General features: G+C 35.8%; 2 protein-coding genes across 10 annotated transcripts in view; one reads left to right on the forward strand and one right to left on the reverse strand.

Annotated features, from left to right (window-relative positions):
* Positions 1 to 799: 799 nt before the first annotated feature.
* LOC309887616 (gastrokine-1-like) overlaps positions 800 to 18,115 on the reverse strand; it is a 38,630-nt gene continuing 21,314 nt past the window's right edge. For 5 of the 9 annotated variants that reach the window (XM_082779477.1, XM_082779476.1, XM_082779474.1 and 2 more), the window contains 7 exons: positions 6,189 to 6,692; positions 5,240 to 5,394; positions 3,948 to 3,998; positions 3,037 to 3,162; positions 2,161 to 2,271; positions 1,754 to 1,895; positions 800 to 1,163 (listed from right to left, as the gene is read on the reverse strand). In XM_082779477.1, the coding sequence (XP_082635603.1) occupies positions 1,084 to 1,163; positions 1,754 to 1,895; positions 2,161 to 2,271; positions 3,037 to 3,162; positions 3,948 to 3,998; positions 5,240 to 5,251 (522 nt within the window). In that variant the 5' untranslated portion in view covers positions 5,252 to 5,394; positions 6,189 to 6,692 and the 3' untranslated portion in view covers positions 800 to 1,083. Of the gene's footprint in view, positions 1,164 to 1,753; positions 1,896 to 2,160; positions 2,272 to 3,036; positions 3,163 to 3,947; positions 3,999 to 5,239; positions 5,395 to 6,188; positions 6,693 to 9,118; positions 9,263 to 18,115 lie in introns of all 9 variants that reach the window. The other 4 variants (XM_082779475.1, XM_082779478.1, XM_082779471.1 and 1 more) reach the window with 4 other exon arrangements.
* GKN2 (gastrokine 2) lies at positions 10,561 to 14,484 on the forward strand. The gene is made up of 6 exons (XM_082779398.1): positions 10,561 to 10,619; positions 11,221 to 11,274; positions 11,814 to 11,945; positions 12,563 to 12,673; positions 13,595 to 13,751; positions 14,324 to 14,484. The coding sequence occupies exons 1-6, from the start codon at positions 10,608 to 10,610 to the stop codon at positions 14,407 to 14,409; spliced, it is 552 nt and encodes a 183-aa protein (XP_082635524.1). The 5' UTR covers positions 10,561 to 10,607; the 3' UTR covers positions 14,410 to 14,484.

Consider the following 18,115-nt stretch of genomic DNA (forward strand, 5'->3'; position numbering starts at 1 on the left):
AGGTCCCTTCCAACCTCAGACATTCTGTGCTTCTGTGATTCTGTAAAGTAACCCTTGATTTTCATGAATGATAAGGTGTCTCACATGTTAACTTGTCTCAAAGTCCGGGGAAAGGGCATCTGAGCAAGGAAGAAAGGTGAAGATCTGATATCGTCCAGCCAACCCTTGTTACTGAATTCATCCTTTCAGACCAGCATTATAAATGAGTCCCAGCCATTCTGTCTTAATTTTGGCCTAATGACAATTCTATTCTAAAATTTCCAACTGTGCTTTTATTTGGTTAGGGTACGTTCTTTTATTTCCTGTGTTAAATATTTGTGAAACATTGTTAAATAACACCTCTATTCAATTACAGACTGCATTTCAGCAACGCACAATAATACTGTTATTGAAAGCCTGATTTCTGTGCTTATCAGAGCAATAGTGTGACTATTTTCAATTGGCTATAATTCACTGCAATGCTTATAATTTTTTCCTTATAAAACACTGTAGAATGTAGTATTGTAGAATTAAGATAGATTAAAATAACTCAGAAATATGCTTGTTTTCATACCACTGTATTTAATTCTTCCAAATATAGTTATGCAGTAGGTAACACAATTTGCTTTTAGAAATGCTGAAAAATTCCTTATGGTAATGTGAAATCTAATTGGGAAATACTACAGGATCTGATTTAAAAGCCAAAAATGGGATTTTTCAGGAATGGTAGTTTAGGAACTTTTCTTTGGGGTTACTTCTACTTTTTAAAAGGATCAGTAAAAACACAGCACAGACCAGTGTAGGTTAATGATGAATTTTACTGAGAGACACTAAGCTTCACAGAGAGCAGAAAAGAAGGCAGATAAATGATTGAAAATATGATCAAGATAAGATTACCATGGAAAGAAAGAAAGAAAGAAAGAAAGAAAGAAAGAAAGAAAGAAAGAAAGAAAGAAAGAAAGAAAGAAAGAAAGAAAGAAAGAAAGAAAGAAAGAAAGAAAGAAAGAAAGAAAGAAAGAAAGAAAGAAAGAAAGAAAGAAAGAAAAAGTATCTTCATGGGTACACAGCTCTAATTTCTTCTTCCAAATTTAACCAGGAAAAGATCTATAAACCACAGTAAAAAAATGTCACTTTTTTCATGTGAGTTTTCAAACATGGGACGTCTTGCCTTAAAAAGTTTGAGCCTAAAAGTAAAGAAAAAGGCTGATTAGATTTGGAGTGAGAAAATAGAACAACATAGGCGATTTTTTTCTAACATCGTGTTCTTCCCCCAGAAAATGTCGAATTTACCAAAATCTCAAATTAACAATCTAAGTGCTTTTTCTGAATGTATAGTACAAGCAATTGTTAGTGCAATCTTCCTAGACAAAAGTCTAATCTGCAAATTGGATTTTGAGTCTCAAAATTGTACTGTGGCCTGTACCTAGAGCATCAGTATATTACATATTCATGAAGTATATACATATACATGTATATGCATTCAGTGTATATATATGCATGTAGTATACATATATGCATGAAGTTGCCTGAAAAAAATCAGACTCTCTTCCACAGCTAGAGCCTTCTTGAAGTAGCATGATCATCCATTTGTATGCAGGAGAGTGGCAGACCTGGTTTTCTTCCCTTGACTACACACTCACTGATTTATAAAAACTAACAGAAGAACGCAGGATTTCAATAATTAGCTTATTCGTTTTCACTTAAACCTTTATTTAATCCTTATTTGTAATCTTATTAGTGTTTATTTCGGTATACAAAACACTAGTATACTTACCAGGGGTTGGGTAAGCAAAGTAAGAGGGAGTTCCTTGGCACAGATTTTGAATGCGTTGTCCATATGGGCGCAAGTTATGGAGTCTATTTTTTGAGATAATGTATCGATTCTCTCTGGGTGGAAGGTGCTGAGGTCTGGACTCCTAAGTGTTAAATAAACAAACCCAGAATACATCATTTAGGAATAAAAAAAAATAAAAATGTATCAAATCCACACTTTCATAATGGAGAAGAGATTATTCAAGTGCAATGCAGCTTTTAAGAAAACTAGAGACTAAACTTCTAGAGTGACTCAGTCCTGCTGAGAAACTCCAGTTTATGATCTTTTTCTCCCTTTTGTGGGTATAGAACAAATGCTTTTCACAGGCAGTTAATTAGCTTTCTCAGCACTTTCATTCACCAGCCTACCTCGTCTCCGTGAGGTGATGCAGAAAATCGTCTATTAACAGGCAAGACTCCTGTGTCAGCTTTACTAATGATGCAGGTCTTTTTTGAAAATACCTTGGTTGCAATGTAGCCCTATTAAAATAAACAAACAAACAAAAAAAAAACAGTAACAAAAACTTCTATCTTGTTGCAGTATATATATATATACAGTATATATACAGTGAAATATACAGTGAAAGAGAAGTGGATTGCTAGAGAGAAGCACTGAACTAAGTAAACAAACAAAAAGAAGAAATAAAGGCTTTACAACATACACATAATCATAGGAAGGGAACATACAAATAATCATAGGAAGGAAAATAATGTTTTTCAAATATATTGTTTAGGTAAATGTGTCATGGAGACTAACAATGGGCTTTGATAAAAGGTAAAATAAATTGCCTTCACCACTAATGCTATGTGTATGATCCTGCTTAGGCCAGGTGAAGGAATTCACTGTTGAAAATCAGTGCAACATACAGTGCAACAGAATTTATAAAATGGTTAAGTGAGAGCATTTTTAAAGCATGTCTTCTAAAATCTCACAGTCGAAGCTTAGGTGTTTTTGAAAAACATTTGATTCTTTTCCAGTGCTAATCTAAGTACTAACTCAGGTTTCTCAGCTGCTTGAGAAAAAGCAGCTTTGTATGATCTTTATGAATTCATGGAATCAAGTTGTACAACTTGATTACTCGGTTGATTGTCTTCTCGGATTTTCTCTGGCTATTATTACATATCTTACATTTTAATCAAGAAGAGAAGATCAAGTAACACCAGTTTCTACCCAGTGCCAAATTTCACCATAATCTTCACAGAAGAAGAGAAAAAGCTGTTTGAGCCATGGTGGCAGCCACTTACAGTCTTGGCGTCCCAGACAGTTTTCCAGATCTCAGAGTGCTTATTTGAGCCGGTGTCGACTACAGTGTCATCCAAAGGAGAGCGTGAATATTCACCATGGTACCTTTTAATGTTTTCCTCACTGTTCTGATTTTTGAACAAGATTAAAGAAGGTAAAGATTTAGGTTTGGAGATTCTGTGTGAAACCATGCTTTGGAAAATAATTGCTCTTGGAGACCAGAGTAAAAGGGAGATAAATTCCAGCCTCAGGGGGGAGGCTGGGAAGCCATCAGTACTTTTGTGTCAAACTTTACATTCAGGCTTTATCAAGCCTTGTTTTTCATATATATCTGATGGCATCTACCTTGTGAAGACAGACAAGCTTTAATAACATTACTGCTCCATTCCTTCCTCCCTGCCACCCTGTACAGAATGCCTACTAGACCAGGTGGAAAAGTTTACATTTACTTTTAAACACTGGATGGTTTTCTTTAAAATTAAAAATGAAAATGAATATTCAGAGTTCAACTTGGAAGAAAAATGTCTAGGAAGGTATGAATTGTCCTTATTGTTCTTTTCCCAGGAGGAATTTGCAGGCAGAGAATAATTTATAGTATTTCATTGTATTTTGTGATCAGATACTTCATGCTACCATTGGTCTCTCCCCACACAATTACTTTCATAAATACTTTACAGTATTTATGCTAATCTCAAGACAGAATTTGTTGCTGATTTCATATCTAGAAACTGACATTTTTTGCCTGATATATCACCACTTATATATTTTCTTTAGTATAAAAAACGCAGTTTCAAGCTAAGTGTCAGATTTTGTATACAGCTTCGTTTTCAGAATTATATTTTACAGATGTTACAATTAAAGACCACTGGTTCTTATGACAGTAGTGTATAATTGCATCTAGCACTATACTTACCTTATAGGCAGGAACTGGAGCCAGGAGAACTCCAAGAAAAGCAATCACAATCTGAAAGGAATAATTGGAATTCACAACATTTTAACATTGCAACTGCTCATCTTGCATCAAGTTATTTGGTGTCTCAAATAAGTTTGCCTTCCTGTTTAACTTTATGTACATGATCAGCTCTATTCTGAATCTGGTCAGTATATAAATATGCAGAAGAATTTTTTTGTTAAAATGACCATAAGTCAGGTAATCAATTCATATATATATTACTCTTACTCTTAGCAGTATATGCTGTGCAGGTAAAAATATAATTTAAACTTAGTGATTTTTAAAATGTCTAGCCCCAGTTCAGTACACTCCTTGGAAAAAGATGGACTGAAGTATTTCATTGTAAAAATGAACTTTTCACTCTGAGCATTTTAGTTTCAGACATGGAGCAAATCCATGCAGCATACGTGCACATCTATTGTGAAGTACAGCTCTGTCCTTGGAACATACCATAAATCTTGTGCCTCTAAGTACAGAGCTAATAATGTAAGGGTAGGCACAATCTTCTCTGTAAAAAAAAAAAAAAAAAAAAAAAAAAAGTAATACTACACATTGCTACCCCTTTGTAAAACTATAGTTTCAGTGACTCACATGCTTGTTGTTGCTCAGATTTCTCTAGGGTCAAAACTACTGCCAGTATATTTTTATGTAAGATTTAATAGTAAACTCTTTTGTAATAATAATTTTTGTGAACAATTGTTCTCTTGGAGACAATCCCTCCAATAACTGAATTGGTCACAAATTTCATAGACTTCAAAGGAGAATTTTTTTACTGGTGATATCCAAGTGTGACTCAGTATTTAGCAGTAATGTTTTGGAATATCTCCTGCAACAGTTTCAGACTGCTGTAAATACCTCTATGCTTCGTGCTCATGCACTTGGAGTGTCTCAAAACTCATGCTTCCTCTCTTTATGCTCTCAACAGGCAGGTGTGCCATAACTTCATACAACTTGGTAAGACTATTGAATTGCATCTAAGAGTTATGAATGAGAAAATATTGCCTTTTCTAGATTTTATATATGCCTCTCACCCTTGTAACAGAGCACTTTCCTCTCTCATGTTTGAGTAAGCTTATGGAGTGAAATCACTGCCAAAACTGAAATTTCACCCATGAAGTCGCAATCCAATTGGCCTTTTTTATTCTGTAAACCCTACATAAATCAGTGATAGTTCAATAGTTGCCAAGAAAGACTCAAAATAGTTTAAAAACTCTGCAGTAGTAGTTTTATGAGAAAGTGATATATGTACTTACAGTGAACTTCATTTTGATGGTAGGCAAGGCAGTTTCTGCTGGTAATTGATGTGTACTCTTACTTCTTATACAGTAATATCCCAAAGTAAAATGGGTTTACCTTCTTGGCAAGTGCCCTTTGTTCACAGAATTATGACGGGTTTCCTGTGGAAGTGCTGTGATAAGGGTAGGCTTGATATTAGCCTAATTGAATTCATTACATACAGGAAGATGAAAGAAAACTTGTAATGGCAAGTTCAAAGCATTTAATAATGACTTCAAAAACGAAAAAAATTCAGGACCAGAAAATGGATACCTAATAAAATTCATAGTGAAATTTTGTGCCTGTGTAACAAAGAACTCGGCCTAATTTTTTAATTCATAGTTTATAACATTTTTAAAATAGCAAGATTACCACCTCTATTGGTCTAAAATATTTTAATTCATGTCCCCTGAAATGATGAGGTTTGATCTATGTAATAGAAATTATTGAGTCCTTTTGTTTTCTTTCCTTTCTGAATCTTTTCTGCACTGTCCTGTCTTTTAGGATCTGTTTTCCAGTCTTGAGGCCTGGTCTCTGTATTTTCACAGAACCTCTTCACAAAAGTACTATGTGATTACAGATTTAATCTGTAATTTAATCTGTAATTAGCCTTTAAAGACTAATTCTAGAAAGGGGCCATAAACTAGAGATTAGAAGAAAATAAGTAAGGGAGAAGCAGTAACAATGGACATTTTATATTAATTATTATTTAGAAAGTATATTTTTTAAAGTTCATCTGAATTTCATAATTATGTACAGTCATGCACCAGAAAGAGTTTATTTGCCCTGTTTGCTGCAGAAACCTTGCAAATATTTAATATTTTAATTAACCCATTTAGATGTATTGTTGCCCAAGAATGGTTTCCATTGTTGTATAATATACAGAGGTACATACATAACCTTAGGTAATTTGGATTTGTTTCTTACCTGTGCTTGTTACAGAAGAAGCACTTTAAGAGGTACTGATTTAAGTACTCAAAAAGCAGTTCTTATTTAGTAGTAGCTCTATCATTTTCTCTGTGTATCAATCCTGCAATTTACAGTATTTCAGGATGGGTTTGCACCCTTACATTTCCTTTTCATTTCCAGAATGACATGATGGAGACTCTCTCACAAACTCGTATCTCCGAACGAAATTCTCCACTGCTGTCAATTGCTGAAGATCTTTGCTGCAACTGTTATTGACAAGGCCAGGGAATATCACTTTAACTAAGAAGGTGAGGTCCAATTCTCATTTATACCAGTAAAGGGCCCCAATTCATCCCACTGTCTTGCTTGGACTACAGCACTGCAGGTGAGTGGAAGAAATGTTTTCCTTCTTCATTTTGTTACCACTTTGCCATTTGCACCAGGTGTAGAATATGGTGAATGGAAGTATTAAATTACTAAGCAAAACAATTTCTTTCTTCTAATCAGTCTGGTTTGTGGATGCTGTATGGAGAAAGGTATGTCGTTAGCCTCAAAGATCCAAATACACAAGAAAGTTTGTTATGAATGTCACAAAATCCTCTCCAGGTCTCTGGAAATTTAATTAATCAACTGGTTCTTGAGAAAGGCAGTGAGAAACCAAACTCTATAATGGTAGTCCCTGTGGTATTGTTAGTAATGAGCTGGAAAACAGTTTGGTCCATTTGTTCTAACAGCCACAGCCAATTTGGCCATTATAATAATGTGTCACATTTGGAAGCGTGAATCTCCAAATCTTCCATTAACTTTTGATTACTTAAGTAGTTGTATGGGAAACATACATAGCTAGAGCATTTGACATGTAGAATAGATTACAAAACTACCTACAATTTTAGAAGCCAGGAAAAGGGGCAGAGAGAGTGCATTTTTACTAGATTCTAGAAGTTTGTTTTTTAATTACTGAATGCAACAAATTCTGCTTGACCTGTTCATGCACATAGATTTTTCTAGACTCTGTCACCCCATCTTGATCCAGTGTGTGACATGCCCAGCTGAATGCAAACATAAGCATACAGAATTTTGTTGCTTTTTGAGGTGTTGCTTCATTCTTTACTTTTCTCCCACTACCTGCTCACTCCCTGATAAAGCAAATATTTATCAAAAGCACATGAAAAAAAAATTAGTCACCAAGAGGGCTTGTTTTGATAGTATTATTCCCACATTACCTTGATTAAATCCATCTCCCTTTTATGTTGAAATTCCGGTTTGGTAATCAGACATGAACTGTAATTATAGAAGTATTCTTTTCATACAGTTTCCAAGGGTCTTTTGTTTAAATGTTTTTTAGTGGATGATGGTGCCAAATAATGGGTCAAATTTTTTGCTTGCATAGATTAAGAGTAATTCTGTAACTTAATCATGTTTTACTGGTTTAAATTAGAATGCATTTGAAAATACATGGCTTTATGAAAATACCAGAGAAATTAAGTTTCCTTTGACAATATGCGTTGCTGTGTTGTAACAATATATTGCTTGTTCTGAACGTTACTAAGTTTCCATTTCCTCCAAGCTTCTCTGTACTGATATGAACAGTATGCAAGTGTAAGTCACTTTATGAGGGGAGAACTTTGAGAGTCTTCACTTAGATCAAAAGTGTCCAAAGGAATCAGACTGCCTTGAGAGAGTGGGTATCATTGTGAAATTTGGGTGTCATGGAGGAGGGCTACTTCCTAACCCAAACCTTGCTCTGACTGAGGACAGGCAAAAGTGATGGTTGTGTACGTGAAAATTAGAGCGATTTATAGCTCTTCTTATGCAGCTCATTAATTCAGTTACTTAATATATAAGGACACTTAGAGGACTGTGGCATGGTCATGGATATTTTTTATTCCAAATGAATGCATGATGATTTCATTTATATTACTGAGAGACGTATTAATTTTCAGTGTGGGGAAACGTCTCTAAAAAGCAGGTCTTTGCTATTGGAGGTATATCGAGGCTTTTCTTGAGTTACAGACATGAGACAACTAGAACTATTTTCTCTCTTGCAATAAGGTTAATTAGTAAAATGCTTTTTAGAAACTAATCTTTTAACTTTGGGCTTATTTGACTAATTGACATTCTAAATGAATATAAAGTAGAAGTTTTAAAGCTTTTAATTTTAGCTTGTGCCTGAACCCGTCTGTGAAAGGTTGCAATCCTACAAACAAAGAATCATTTGAGAAGGGGCAGGGCCAGCTTTCAACAGGATAACATCAATCTAATCTAATTTAATCTAATCTAACCATGCTTGTCACAATTTCATATCTATTTATATATATGTTCTGATATATTGCTTAGCAGCACAGCTTTGTCACACTTGAGATAAAATTTTCCACATAGAGTTGTGTGTTATAAAGCAAATGTATGCAATTTCCTTTTTATACTGAGACATGTTTGCAGAGATAATTTCTGTACAACCTCATTCTTTTTTTTCTTCTTTTCTTTTTATTTATTTTTTATTCCTGATGACTGATGAATGTTTAAAATCATCACTAATTATCTGGATGATGGGGTATAGTGCATCCTTAGTAAGTTCACAGATGACACAAAACTGGGAGGAGTGATGGATTCACCAGAGGGTCATGCTGCCATCCAGAGGGACCTGGACAGGCTGGAGAAATGGCCTCACAAGAACCTCACAAAGTTGACCAAGGGGAAGTGCAACATACTGCCTCTGGGGAGGAACAACCACAGGCACCAGGACACGCAGGGAGCGCCCAGCTGGAAAGCATCACTGCTAAAAAGGACCTGGGGGTCCTGATGGAAACCAAGTTCAACATGAGCCAGCAGCATGCCCTTGCCCCTAAGAAGGCTGAGTATTCCTGGCTCCATTAGGTAAAGTGTGGCCAACAGGCCAACAAGTTAAAAGGTGTGGTTCTTCCCCCTACTCAGCCCTGGTGAGGCCATACCTGTAGTACTGCGTCCAGTCCTGAGCCCCCAGTAGAAGAGAGACCTGGACATCCTGGAAAGAGTGCAATGTAGGGCCACAAAAATGATGAAGGGACCAATGTACCTCTCCTATGAGGAAAGGCTGAGAGAGCCGGGACTGTAGCCTAGAAAAGAGAAGGCTAAATGGTCATCTCATCAAAATATATAAATACCTGAAGGAGGGGTGCAAAGAAGACAGAGACAAGATCCTACTAGTGGTGCCCAGTGCCAGGACAAAAGGACATAAACTGGAGCACAGGAGGTTCCATCAGAGCATCAGGAAGCACTTCTGTAGTGTGTGGGTAATGGAGCAGAGGAACAGGTTGCCTAGAAAGGTTGTGGAGTCTACTCCTTGGAGATGTGCAAAAACTGTCTCGACATGGTCTTGGACAACCTGCTCTGCATGGCCCTGCTTGAGCAATGGCTGGACTAGATGTACCCAGAGTTCCCTGCCAACTCAACCATTCTGTGATTCTCTGACAGATTACAGAAATTTGTTGGCTTCTAGGCTGAATTCTCATTTTATTGGAAGGAATAGACCCTAGTTATGACATTTTAGTAAAAAGTAGTTTGTGATTCATCAAGGTTATCTGCTCTAGCTGATGTGGAGTCACAGATGAGATGAGGAGTCCAGGCAAGGTCCAATTCACGAGAGAATACCTCATGGCAATATCATGTGGTCATTGACATTTGACATAAAATATAGAAAACAGTTGTAACTTTAAAGGAGGAATCTCCATCTTGTTTCTGTTGTTTTGTGACCTTGTGTGAACCACACATCTTCTGAAGTTTCATGTTACTCCCTCCTAGGCTAGCAGTTAACTAGATTCTGTCTGTGAAGCACAATTGTTATTCCTAACTACGTCACTAATTTCAATGCATGTGATATGTATCATAGCAACTGTTCAAAAATGAGCAGTACTTCTTAGAAAAGATCATGCATATGCTAGATAGAAGAAATGTCTGAAAAGGTGGTCTATTTAGTAGTTGGCACATAATCCAGCATAATGTATGTGATTGTTTTTTTTTTTTCCAGGCTTTGTCTACAGACTATCAGGCTGTTAGGGATTGTATTTAAGAAGACAAAATGCATATTGTATGAATGAATAGCAGAGTTCCTGATGCCATTTAACTCTAGACAATATCCTGTTAAATATTAAAAAATGGAACTAGAAGAAGTGGAAACTCCTGTAAAGTTTAAACCAGTAAACAATAGCCATTTGGAGAGTGATTAATCTCACAAAAGCTGATGTATCGACTGCTTTTAACATATCAAGATCTGGTTATCTATGCCAGACCAAAATTTCAGATATGAAGTACATGGCATGTAGATATGGACTTGTTCTAATCACGAAGAACAGTTCTGTCAAGTATTTCCCACACCTACTGCAAGATATAAAAGTTGAAGGTCTCTGGAGTTTTCCTGCATTCTTACCTTCTGCAGGCTTTTGCTTTAAATCTGAAGGAAAAATGAACGGATTTGTGAGTATATACATTTCTATTGTATTTATATTATTAAAAGTTCCTTTTAAAATAGAAGTATAGAAAGGAAGATGCTCAAATTATCAGTACAGTACTGGGGCTAATATGACCTCTGTGTTGGTGTGGTTTCTTTTTCTTTTTCTTTTTTTTTCTTTCTTTTTTTTTTTTCTTTTCTGGTTGTTCAGTAGGAAACCTGTGTTTCTTGTGTGTGCAGTAAGCTCCTTGAAGTCAGTGGAAACATTATTTGAGTGAAGAATGCAGAACTTGATTTCAGGAGATTTAGTTATGATATAATAATTCGCACTTTTGAGACAAAAAAGAAGTAATGTTATCAAAGGGTGTGACTTTTGAATGAAGCATAAAATGTCATGGTTGTTCTGCATTTTTACCATTACAGGCAAAAGAAAGCCTGATAGCAAGAATTTTATAGTGAAGAACTGTAATTGCTTTAAACTAATACTCATGTGGATTGGGTAATTTTTCAAACTGAAAATATGTTTCCCTCAAATCATGAAAAAAGTGTTTTTTGTCTAACTCTGTCCATTTGTGTATGACACTGCATGTTGTTTCTTCTGAGTGAGAATGCTCATTCCTTTTACAGGCTGCAATTTTCATTTTGCTGGGAGTCTTTTGGATTCAAACTTCTGCATTGCAAGTAAGTAGACTGACAAGCCTTCTATTGCATGTATTTGTTTAAAATGTTTTAAATTCCTGGGCAAGGAGGAATATAATAGGAAGGAAAGAACAGAAGAAGCTAAAATGATGCTTATTACCAAGCACAGAGAAAATTAGCTTTTACCAAAGGTGACAATCATATGAGCCAAAGAGGCAGTTCTGTGCACCTGCGCAGTGACAAGAAATTTGTGGAGCATATGTCCCCTTAGCTCAAGATAAAATTTGAAGACTCTTTTAGTCTTCTCTGAGTCATTGCTGCTGCCATGTATAATGACTGGTATGTCACATGCTGTTTTCAAAAGCCTGCAGTATGGTCCTGTCCCTTCCCAACTCACCCTGACTCAAAATCTCTCATAATTAGTCTCCACCACAAGGGCCTCTTGAGATTGCTAGAGAGTTGTTAATGGATTTAACATGTATATAAAACAATCATGATTGTCCATTTGAGAGAAAATGTTTATATTGTGTCTTTAAAAGTGAAAACCAGATGAACAATGGTTTTGTGTTTTTTTACCAAAGACTTTTGTCCTGAACGAACCTAACAATGATTATGTCACGGCAACTATGACTATCAGCAATGAGAAGAACCTTGCTGACGTCCATGTCCGTTCTGGCTTGTACTCCTCTGATACTATTTTTGACTACAGTCATGTAAGTAAATCTAAGAATCTGACTAGATTCTAAAAATCTCTTTAAGGAAGTTAATAAACACAGAGAATTTATTCTAGTGCATTCCCACCATGAGTTGTCCTGAAACACTGTTTCACTGAAGACTCCCATCACTTCTACTCCTCTTACGCAATCTCTCTTTCACACATATGAAGATGATTTTTTTAAGAGAATTGTAGTAAAACACATGGTAGTCATTCACAAAAGTGAGAAGAATATCATTGACCTCAATGCAAGGGAGTGAAGAGCTGCCTGTATACACTCATGTATAGAAAGTTAGTAAGTACAGCAAAAGTCCATGGGAAAAGATCGTTCAAGTCTTATGGACAGATATTAATGTTAGCAGGCTGCTTCCGTTCCCCAAAGGTGACAATGTAAATGAGGAAATGAGGAGTCATTCCACCATGACAGTCAGTGTAGCCACTTCATATTTCTTCTAGATTGCCCTAAAAGCTAGGGAGAATCACCAAACACCAGTGGTAACTATTTTTAATGAATTACTTTTCTTATCTTATCTTATTATTTTATTTTATTTTATTTTATTTTATTTTATTTTATTTTATTTTATTTTATTTTATTTTATTTTATTTTAATCACAGGGATATGTTGCAACAAGGCTGTTTTCACGAAATGCTTGCTTTATTTTGAAAATATCTGAGGCTTCCATCCCAGAGCTGCAAGAAATTGGACGCCTGGCTTTTGAGAAAAAGGTGATTTTGTAGAGAAACCTATTCTGTATACAAGAAAGACTACTGTGTACAAGTTATATGGTATGATGGGATCCCTCCATTCTGCCTTCAAGAACAGTTGTTGTTCTTAGGAATATCTCTTACTATGTTAGCAATGATGAAACAGATCTAACAAGATAGAACTTCAAGGAAATATCATATAGAACATCTTTTTAAAATAATAAACAGTCATGACCCACCTTGCATATAGTAGATTATCATTATAGCTAGAACTGTAAGATCCCATGCCTGAGGAAGTGGCATATTTTGACAAATTTGAGGAGGTTTCAATGTGAGATCACACAAGGTTTTGTTTTTTTTTTTTTCATTGGTATGCTAATATTTTGTCCTTGACATCATTATATCATTTGATTTTTTTTTTATTATTATTTTATTCTTTGCAGAACAAAATTTAGAAATTAGTTTACTATCACCAAACTGTGATTTTCCTACTCAGGCAAAGGTTTCATGAAGGTGACTGGAAGCATTGCCTGGAGATGAACTTGAGTTCTGGTTCATCTTATGACAGACTAACAATAGTACATTTATAGCAAAACTTCTCATTTTGCTTTTCAGAGTGCCTTTGTGGAGTGGGAAGATTAATGTATATGAAAAATACTTGATTATATTGCAGTCAATTAGCAATTTATTAACTATAACTTCAACTCAGTTTCACTGTGTTGATAGAATTAATATCTAGTATACTTTGTTTCTGAATAGATTGAAAAAAAAAAAAAAAGGTATTTAAAAACATATAGATTCTTTAGCTAATGTTTTGTATGCGGCAAAGGGAAGTGATTTTAGATCATGGCATTTTTCTTGATGGATGCCATAGTAGCATGGCATCATAGTAGCAAGAAACCAAAGCTACATTACTGATGGTGTCTAATATTTTCTCTTTAGACTATGAAGAAAGTGTATTCTCCACAAAATGTGTGGGTACAGTTTCAATCCGGCAATTCCCTGTTTGGAAATATGAGGGATTGGTTTCTCTATGGTAAACCCATTGAACAACTCTGCAAGGGTCTGCCTCTCTACAAGCTTGTGAAGAGTGAACAACGTAAGTAGCAAGAACAGAACATTATGCTTCCAATACAATGTATAAGCACCTTTCTATCTTAAACCTAAATCCATGTGGCACATTTGTGAGGCAGGAACATATTGCCCTGTTTTAGGGAAGAAGAGTAAACCTCTAAGAAAGTTTGAAAGAGTAAGGCTCTTGGATGCTTTGGAAATTCCAGTAAAGCACCATTTTTCATCATTAAGCATCTAAATATCTGAAACAGCTGTTCCAGAGTGGTTTGCCTAGTGTCACAGAGGAAACCACTGTGTAGCAGTTGTACCCATCTTACACCCCAATGGTACAATGGTCCCACAAATATTCTGTTTTGACAGCATGCTACCTGCTCTATGCAGGTGATGGGAAAGGAGCACAGAGGTGATTTAAAGCCATATAGGTGTTTCTTCCTTTTGAGTTACACAATAAAAGTTTTATATAGTATCAACTGAGACCAACAGGAACATTGAGCAGGGCCATAACTGAGAATGAATTTGTGTATTTGACTCTTCCTTTCTGGATACAGGGATCTTGTCACTGAAAATATCTTTTTTTTGTTGTTGTTTCATTTTTAGCACTACTGAATTATCATAGCTGTGCCAGCGCAGGAATTCCAACCATTCTGGGCATTAACATCTGTGAAAAACTCCAAAAATCCTGATTTTTACAGTTCTGCTTTATGGAAATGTCTCATTTATCTGTGTGCTTTTGTGATAGAAAACATTCTTAAACTGGAACAAAACACACTCATCTTACCTGTCCTAAGCTTAGAAGACAAAAAAATGTATGCTCTACAAATAAAGATAATGTGGTAATTCAAATGCTTTGTCTTTTTTTCTTCATTCAAAAGCAAAACAGAAACAATCTAGGCCTTTCTTGAAATTTTCCTCCAGAAAAGATGTTTCACTTTGGTGCATTTGTATACTTAGGCTGCAACATGAGATAGGTATTGGTATATGCTTCATGCCAAAGAAGAAAGAGTAAAAGAACATGGTTTTGGTGGAGAACCTCCCTTTTGCATCAGCACCCATGCCCTTCAGGCAGAGTCACTTCACATATGATTACTAGAGAGAAGAAGGGAGGGACAGAGGAAGCAAATGGATGAACAAACAGATACAGAGAGGGAGCAAGTATATCTTACCGAATGTCAGTGGAGCACTTCAGAATATCTTTAAGCAGATTTGATGTAAACATTATTTTTAGGGATGCATCTGAAACAAAGCCCCATATCTTAAACCTGACACTTTGAGAAAGTTCACTTCTAGAAATTTATGTTCAACATTACTGAATTGGATTTCAGATTTTGGATAGCAAGCCATTGTTTTGCAATGCCTTTTAGATTCCTTACAGATTTACACTAGTATTTGCAAAGAAGCTTGAGTTCTGTGAGGCCAATGAAAATCTGTATCAATTTGAATAGATGCAATAGACAGAGAACCCTTTGTTATAGGCATTTTTCAAGCCTAGATAGAAGAGACTCTCTCAGTCCTAAAAAAGTTTGTAACCTGGAATACAATTATCCTTTCACACAATGTCAGTGTGTAAGACAGAGCTGTGGCCACTTGCTGAGTTCCCCTCATATGTTGGAGAAAAAGTTCACCTGTTGAGAGCAATTTATATCTCAGGATTAAAATACAAAATGAGGCAGAATTGATGCTAACTGTGTGCTTTTCTGAAGGATCTCAGTGAATGGCTGTATTTGCACATCAGTGCTTGGAAGAATACTGATTTTTTTGCAGTTTATTGGAGACTTTAATAGTTGCCAAAGAGCAAGGTATTCCTTTTGGGCCCAGGTCTGCAATATGTTATTTTCAAATCGGTCTCCTAGTTAAACCATCTGCTATTTTTTAAAAGAGCATTTTATCATCGTATGGTAGTACTGTTCTTCTGGGCAAATCACAACAGTCTGCAGGTTCTTGGTGATCCGCAGAATGTTTCTTGAGAGTCAGACTTAGATAATTAAATCCAAGAGTATTTTTGTGTGTGTGCCAGGTACAGGATAGTCTGTTTAGCCATATTTTGAAATGAAGTCTGAGAAGTATGAGAAGTAGAACTAGGACTTGTAGTTGTGATCATAGAATCACAGAACGTCTCGGGTTGGAAGGGACCTCAAAGATAATCTAGTGACACCCACCCTGTCATAGGCAGGGATGCTACCCACTATATCAGGTTGCTCAGGGCTTCATCTAAGCTGGTCTTTAACACCTCCAGGAATGGGGTATCCACAACCTCTCTGGGCAACCTGTTCCAATGCCTCGTCACCCTCTGAGTGAATAATTAGGCTAGTGCATAGAACTCACTACCCTCTGAGTGATGTTCTAGGCTAATGCATGGTGAATGCAAAACACCTCAAAGCACTCTTTAACAGCACTGCTTGGAAGAGTACTCACATGGGTTATGACCTTCAAAGCTTTTCTTGTGGTTGCAGTATTCAGAGAGACTATTCTTCAAAAACTAAGACCTTCAAAAACTAACTTGGAAGCTCTAATCTAGTTTCCAAGTGATAGCCATCATGCTTCAACCCCTTCTTTGTGTATTCTTCTGTTACAGGGTATGGAAGTCATGACAATCCCTTCAGAGTCCAATGAGTTATGCAAAATCTAGAAAATAACTACCTTAACTATCTCAGGCTTTATATATCTGTGTATTTTTTTCTCTAGGGATGCTGACCTGACATCAACTATCCAGTGAAAGTTTAAAGATATGAGACTGAAGTAGGTCCCAAAGGAACAAACTGATTGAGATTTCAGAAGGCAGACTTGATGTACAAAGCTACATCTTATTATTCTATTATTATTATTTAATTCTCTGATTATTTAATTCCATACATTCTATAAATATATATAAAAATTATAAATTACAAATAATTCTATTATTAAGTTATTTAAAATAATTAGTCAATGCAATTATTTTCTAACTGCAGTATAAATGAATCTGAAACTTTACTGTTTTGAAGTGTAGTAATGTTTTTTTAAGACTCTTATCCTCTTGCTAATAGGATAATCAAAACTGTTTACTTTAAAGCAACCCAATGTGTACTATACTCTTACTTATTAATGGAAGAGTTTTCTGAGACATGTAATGAAGTCTAATTAAAACAACATGGTGGTTATGCACAGTTATGAAAATGCAGTGCTAAAATCTTCTGTTGACCCAGGGATAATGAGCAATACTCATGTGAAAAGTCCTGTCCTCCTCTTCTGTAGTTGCTTAGAGATTCTGAAGACTTTTCTAAATGGGCAAAATAAGGGATGAGTTGCTGCCTTGATATTACTGATGGGAAACTGAAGCACAATCTACCCTGTACAGTTTTAATTCTATCATGGACTTTATGATCTTAGAGGTCTTTTCCAACCTAAATAACTCTATGATTCTATACTATGATTCTATGGAAGTTGTCTGTGACCAACGCAGGAACTGAATGCAGCAGTTCAGTCTTCACTTAAGGCTTAGAAGACTCTCGTGTTTTAATGTCTTTTTCATTTAAATTAAATACATATTTGAGATCTTGTATTTTTTGTTTAGAAAATATTGCATATACACCTAGAAGCTTACTGAAATGTTTTTAACGTGTACTTCAACTCCCCAGTATATTTGCAGTTGGTACTAGAGTAAATGGTTCTACAAAGAACTCTAAAACAAGGTCCAATACCTTATTATCCACAACTTTTTTTTTTTCTTTTTCTTTTTTTCTTTTAGTTCACAGTCTTATTGTATCCATCAGGCCTCTTGGCAATAGATTTGCATTTAGGCTACTGTGTTTGTTGTTTTATGAATAATGCTTCATTCATCCATGAACTCTCACAGCACCTCTACTGTCAAACTGCACAGCTTAGAGAAAAATGTTCTGGATGGAGCACCCTGGGGGCAAATTTGTTGATGCACCTTTTGTAGTGTACCTCACAACAGAGAGAAAAGAAAGTGCAGGGAGAATCATACACCATGTTGCTCATATGTCCACATTCCCCTTACCCAAGTTTCTCAGAGGCTGGTCTGTTTTCACATGAGCAGGTGCATTGCATGTTATAGCTTTGAATTTTAGACCTTGAACCCAAACATATCGGCACCCCCAGAAAGAAAGATGAAAGAAGAAATTAATTCAGATTTTGGTAACTGTAACTACAGGACAAACAGAAATGTAAACACAGCTCTGAACAAAAGCAAAGAAAAGGACCTACACATGAAAAAGAATTTTGATATTTTATCTATTTGATACAGTATTTGGCCAGTGCTATTTCCTGCTCACTATGCAACAATTTGCCTTGTATTTCATGTAGCCATTTTATACGACAATTAACCTATTTTTAACTGTTTTGCAAAGTGATGGATTTTATTGACGGACTACAGGGAAAGACCAAGGATTTAAA

This window comes from Aythya marila (genome assembly GCF_965140915.1).
Source record: "Aythya marila genome assembly, chromosome: 26".
Lineage (NCBI taxonomy): Eukaryota > Metazoa > Chordata > Aves > Anseriformes > Anatidae > Aythya > Aythya marila.